General features: G+C 44.0%; 1 protein-coding gene across 1 annotated transcript; it reads left to right on the forward strand.

Annotated features, from left to right (window-relative positions):
* The first annotated feature begins 895 nt into the window (after nt 1-895).
* Nucleotides 896-4,634, forward strand: LOC119296811 (alpha-galactosidase-like). The gene is made up of 15 exons (XM_037574870.1): nt 896-1,082; nt 1,611-1,669; nt 2,116-2,172; nt 2,287-2,321; nt 2,552-2,655; nt 2,809-2,884; nt 2,986-3,044; nt 3,135-3,200; nt 3,285-3,371; nt 3,458-3,522; nt 3,613-3,695; nt 3,797-3,887; nt 3,973-4,022; nt 4,103-4,243; nt 4,341-4,634. The coding sequence occupies exons 1-15, from the start codon at nt 934-936 to the stop codon at nt 4,422-4,424; spliced, it is 1,206 nt and encodes a 401-aa protein (XP_037430767.1). The 5' UTR covers nt 896-933; the 3' UTR covers nt 4,425-4,634.
* Nucleotides 4,635-5,159: the final 525 nt, after the last annotated feature.

Consider the following 5,159-nt stretch of genomic DNA (forward strand, 5'->3'; position numbering starts at 1 on the left):
AGAATCAAGAACTCAAATATATGCATGAAAATATAATAGGTTAAGATCTGAAAGCATGTCACTCGGGCCCTGGCGGAAAGCATTAAACATAGCAAAGTCATAGCAACATCAATATCAGACCATACTGGATACTAGGGACCATGCTGACTAGTACTCTAATACTTGGTGAATGTGGGCCTAGGCCCCCATGAGCTTTCCATGGTTCCAGTTACCGTGGGCCTACCCAGTAGGAGATAACCTTGTCATTATCCCCCGAATTCATCAGGATCTTCATAACCGAGTCTCGTAATCCATTGAATCCGACTAAACATTCATGGAAAATTATCCCGATTGTTTGCCGATTCGTGGCGTCCCATGAATCCGCTCAAAGGAAAGTCCTGATGGGTTCTTAGAGTCAGACTTTCATGATTTTGGTTTTTGGTTGGGTCCGTTAATTAGGAAAAGTTTGGTGATACTGAATCATCCATCGGAAGAGGCTGACTGGTGATCCAAGTGGCCGATGTATCATAAAATCTGAGTGGTGAATTTACTACATGGGTTGATTCTCTCAGAGAGATGTATCATATGCGTTAAAATATTTCTTTAGATGCAATTTAATATTACACTACAAAAAAGGATACAATTAAATGTTCCCTACAAAAAATCTTGTAGATGCTCTCATTGGCGAACCCAGTGGAGGGAAACCCGGCAACACAAGTCTAGCCACAGGAGTGTATAGACACAACAACAGAAAATCATAATAAAATTAGAGGAAATAAATGATACATTAATTTTTTGAAAACCGTGGTCCCATAGTCTCCCGCGCACGGCCCTATATAAAGGTGTCCGTCAGACGCGTCTCCAGCAGTCACTCACCAGCGCCACCAGTAGCACCCCCACCCACCCAACACCCTCTGCTCGTTCGGCACCATAAAGTAGAGTGGCTAGGTAGCCATGGCGCGTGCCTCGAGCCTGTCGCAGCTGCTTGTGCTGCTGGTTGCGGCAGTGGCAGGAGCCAGGGTGCCCTCGGATGCGGCCACGAACACAACGTTTGGCGAGCTCCGCGTACGGCACGCGCTCCTCGGCAGAAAGCCGCAGATGGGGTATTTTCACGCTGCCATCCAACTCCTCTTGCCTTTTACTCTTCGTTTTTCCCCGGCTCTACACAACGAGAGATTTGACGGTAAGATGAGGATATTGAGCCATTGAGGTGAGTACGATAAATGCTTGGGCACGCATGGGTGCTGGACGTTTTTTCTGCTTCCCTCTTCCAGTCATAGATCTAAAAGATTTTTTTTCCTTTCCGAGCACTTACATTGGAACGATCATGTTTGTACTCCAGATTTCACATCGATCCAGTATTCATAGCACCACATTGATCCAGCAGTGTTTCTTACTACATCGATCAGTGACTTCATCAGTAATGCAAAATCTACAGTGATCTTCATCTATATAATTCAAAAGCGAAAGAAAACTGCCATATTTTTCTGAAGACGATCCTCGTCATGAATCGCGATTTTCCTTTTGACCTATATATACTTCGTCATGGCTCGCCATTTTCTCTTCTGCTCCAGTTTTACCTGATCTGATTTATTTAATCCTGACCCATGACGAAACATTTCGTGTGCTAGGTGGAACAGCTGGAACCACTTCTACTGTGGGATCAGCGAGGAAGTCATCAGGGAGACAGGTACGACCGGGACACTGCTACCACTTGAACTGAACCCCCGCCCTGTTTCAAGCCTCAAATCCTATGTTTTGCCTGTATACGGATCTCCTTATCTGCAATTCTGGACCTCCCTTTCACTTACTCAATGCACATTCGGCCCAATCACTATCTAATTTTGCTGTGCTTTCCGACGCATCGTTGTCACACCGAAAAGCTACCCTGTAACAGTACTACGTTAGCAAAATTTCATGAAGGCTTTGCTTCGGTGATGCTGACCCAGGGACAACTATCAGGAAACAAGTTAGTGCTAGAGCCACTGAGTCACTAGAGTTGGGTTCTTGGTGCTGGATCAACGCCAACACCTCGTGATGATCTCGCTGTCTTACTACAACGATAATGTCATGAGTTTGATGTGGTGTCAACTTGTACTATCGTAACAATTGCGTCTTTGTTTTCCTTTCCTTCAGCTGATGCATTGATCAACACTGGCCTCGCGAAATTGGGCTACAAATATGTTAACATCGGTATGGATTGCTCTCTGGATCATGTATATTTCCCACGACATGTTGGACACAACTACTAGATTATTTTTAGCAGTATATGTTTTACTCAAATATGTTTCCCGTCTCTTGTTTCAGATGATTGCTGGGCAGAATTGAACAGGGATTACCAGGTAAGGAGATAAACTTAAGCTAACCATCCCTATCATTTTCAATATAGGGCAACTGCGGAATTATGTTGTTAGTGCAATTAAAGAAATCAATCTTAACAATAAAAAACAATTGCTTCTGCATCCTATTTTCAAGATATTATTAAACGTTTTAGAAGCAGAAGATTAGGCATATGTATACCATTTTTAATATTTTCTTTCAGTACTGATAATGTTGTATCATGATTTCTCAGGGTAACCTGGTTCCAAATAAAAGAACATTCCCCTCTGGCATCAAGGCGCTTGCAGATTATGTGCACGCCAAAGAGTTGAAGCTCGGCATCTACAGTGATGCTGGGTATGCTAACTATCCAATTCATCATAAAAATAACACTAATTTGTCCGCACACTGTAGCAACTAAACTCTTCATTAGCCCAAGAAAACTAGAATTTGTAAATATGATAAACTGGCAATGAACTGAAACTAACTGTCACCATGTATTAATTGCAGGACACAAACATGTATTAAACAAATGCCAGGATCGCTCGATCACGAAGAGCAAGATGTGAGGACGTTCGCGTCTTGGGTAGACACCTTATAATTACTACTTACCTCATCGCTCATGCCAAACCAACACCGACATCATAAATTCTAATGTTCTTGTAATTCTTGCATTCTCGTCTCCAGGGAGTTGATTATCTGAAGTACGACAACTGCAACGATGCTGGGAGGAGCGTCAGGGAAAGGTCCGGAGAACAATACCTCAAACTTCAGCATGACCAGTGCACTGTGTCTTATGTGTTAGGCTGTGAAGTAATTTGCCATGGTTGATGCAGATACACTAGGATAAGCAACGCCATGAAGAAATACGGGAAGAACATCTTCTTCTCAATCTGTGAGTGGTGAGTCTGCTCGTCATAACATTTTAGTACGGAAAGGAGAAACAAGCATTGCTGATTCCACTCTTGTGCGTTTTTGCTGTTTAGGGGAATCGAAAACCCTGCTACATGGGCACGTGGCATGGGTGGTAATAGCTGGAGGACAACCGCGGACATTGCTGACAACTGGGACAGGTGCTGCCCAATTGATCAACTCTGGGAATTTGGTCAAGTAGCTACTAGAATTAGCAGGACTGATTATAGTTACCTTTGTACTTCAGCATGACATCACGCGCGGACCAGAATGACAGATGGGCCTCCTATGCCGGACCTGGCGGATGGAATGGTAAGGGTTTCAGAAGAATCTGTAACAATATTGTTGATTGCCTAACGATTTCTTAGCTTGGAACTGATCCGTGTTCTGCTCCGATCTCAGATCCTGATATGCTTGAAGTTGGAAATGGTGGGATGTCCGAAGCTGAGTACCGCTCGCACTTCAGCATCTGGGCACTTGCCAAGGTACTACACATTTTGTCCCATGTGCATTTAATAATGTTGCTGCGATTCTCAAAAAGGAATTCTGCATTTCCTCACGGAAATCCTGGTCCTGAGTTGTGTAGGCTCCTCTTCTGATCGGGTGCGACGTGCGCTCGATGAGCCCGCAGACAAAGAACATAATCAGCAATTGGGAGGTCGTCGCTGTCAACCAAGGCAAGCATTCTCTTGCACGTATTTGCACATGATAACTTGCTCATATGGGATTTTCAGTGTACTCATACTACAAGTGTATGGACAGATAGACTAGGCGTGCAGGGAAAGAAAGTGCAATCCGATGCTGGTTTGGAGGTATTGTTCAGTTCAAATATCTTACTAGTGGCTTCCATCATGAGATTTCTGTAACTAAAACCGGGGAGATATTTTTCTAGGTTTGGGCCGGACCGCTCAGCGGCAACAGAAAGGCCGTGGTTCTATGGAATAGGCAGGGGTACCAAGCAACCATCACCGCACACTGGTCAAACGTCGGGCTTCCAGCATCTGCGTCCGTCACCGCTCGCGATCTATGGGCGGTAAGCTTGCTTTCTTCAGAGCCCAGTGCTTATCCTTAACAATCCACTACACATTCCAGGGTTTCATCATCACAAAAACATCCGTCTTGTTGTGCAGCACTCGTCATTCTCTGCTCAGGGGCAGCTATCTGCATCAGTGGCGCCTCATGACTGCAAGATGTACATCCTAACACCCAAGTAACTGTAGACGCAAGAATAGCAAGTCGATCGATCTAGTTCAGGGGAATGGTTTGCAAGGGAGGATAGATAGAGCTGAGATGAGGTGAATTGAGGAATGGCATTTGGTTATATAACGTTAGAAATAAGCTGCAATAGTATGTAAAGTGCCGTGAAAATGTCGATGCGTTTGTTTCTGAAGTTTGCAAGTTGTAATGAAAGTTGCTGCAATAAAAGTGGGTTTCATAGCACTATCTTCTAGATTGAGGTTTCGCCCTGAAATTCTTGGGTTCAGCCAACCGAATCTCTATTACTGCATGACGGCAAAAGGGTCGTTGCTATCTGAACTGAGAAGAATGTTTTTGTTTTTCTCCATGAAATATTTGGAGCTTTAATTCAACAAAAGCGTTCCTAAGGCAGTCAACCAAGGGGGTACAGAGTAGGAACGAAGGTTCTGAATCTAGCCAGCTGTCGGTGACCATCAGCGTCCAAGCACGCTTTGCAAAAGATGGGCTAGTAAGTTTGCTGATGTAGTTACATGTTGAATTGCAAAGTGGTTAAAACATAGCCATAGCTACCCAATTTCAGCAAGGATAGGTGCCACAACAGAGAACTGTGGCGAGAATTCCAGAGGTTGACCAAAGCCCGTTCCGTTGAAGGGGAATGCTGTTTTTAGTTTAACAACAATTGTTGAAGTTGTAGAAGCTGTACTGGATACGAAATGACTCACAAATGATTTTTCTATGCAAATGCAAAATAT

The sequence above is a fragment of the Triticum dicoccoides genome, chromosome 5A (genome assembly GCF_002162155.2).
Source record: "Triticum dicoccoides isolate Atlit2015 ecotype Zavitan chromosome 5A, WEW_v2.0, whole genome shotgun sequence".
NCBI classification, from domain to species: Eukaryota; Viridiplantae; Streptophyta; class Magnoliopsida; order Poales; family Poaceae; genus Triticum; species Triticum dicoccoides.

What these genes read in the sequence shown, in the direction of transcription:
- LOC119296811 (XM_037574870.1), top strand. Translation starts at nt 934, where the DNA reads ATGGCGCGTGCCTCGAGCCTGTCGCAGCTGCTTGTGCTGCTGGTTGCG. An exon ending in AATTGAACAGGGATTACCAG is followed by an intron (nt 2,322 to 2,551) that starts GTAAGGAGATAA and finishes ATGATTTCTCAG; the next exon opens with GGTAACCTGGTTCCAAATAA. An exon ending in GGCATCTACAGTGATGCTGG is followed by an intron (nt 2,656 to 2,808) that starts GTATGCTAACTA and finishes TATTAATTGCAG; the next exon opens with GACACAAACATGTATTAAAC.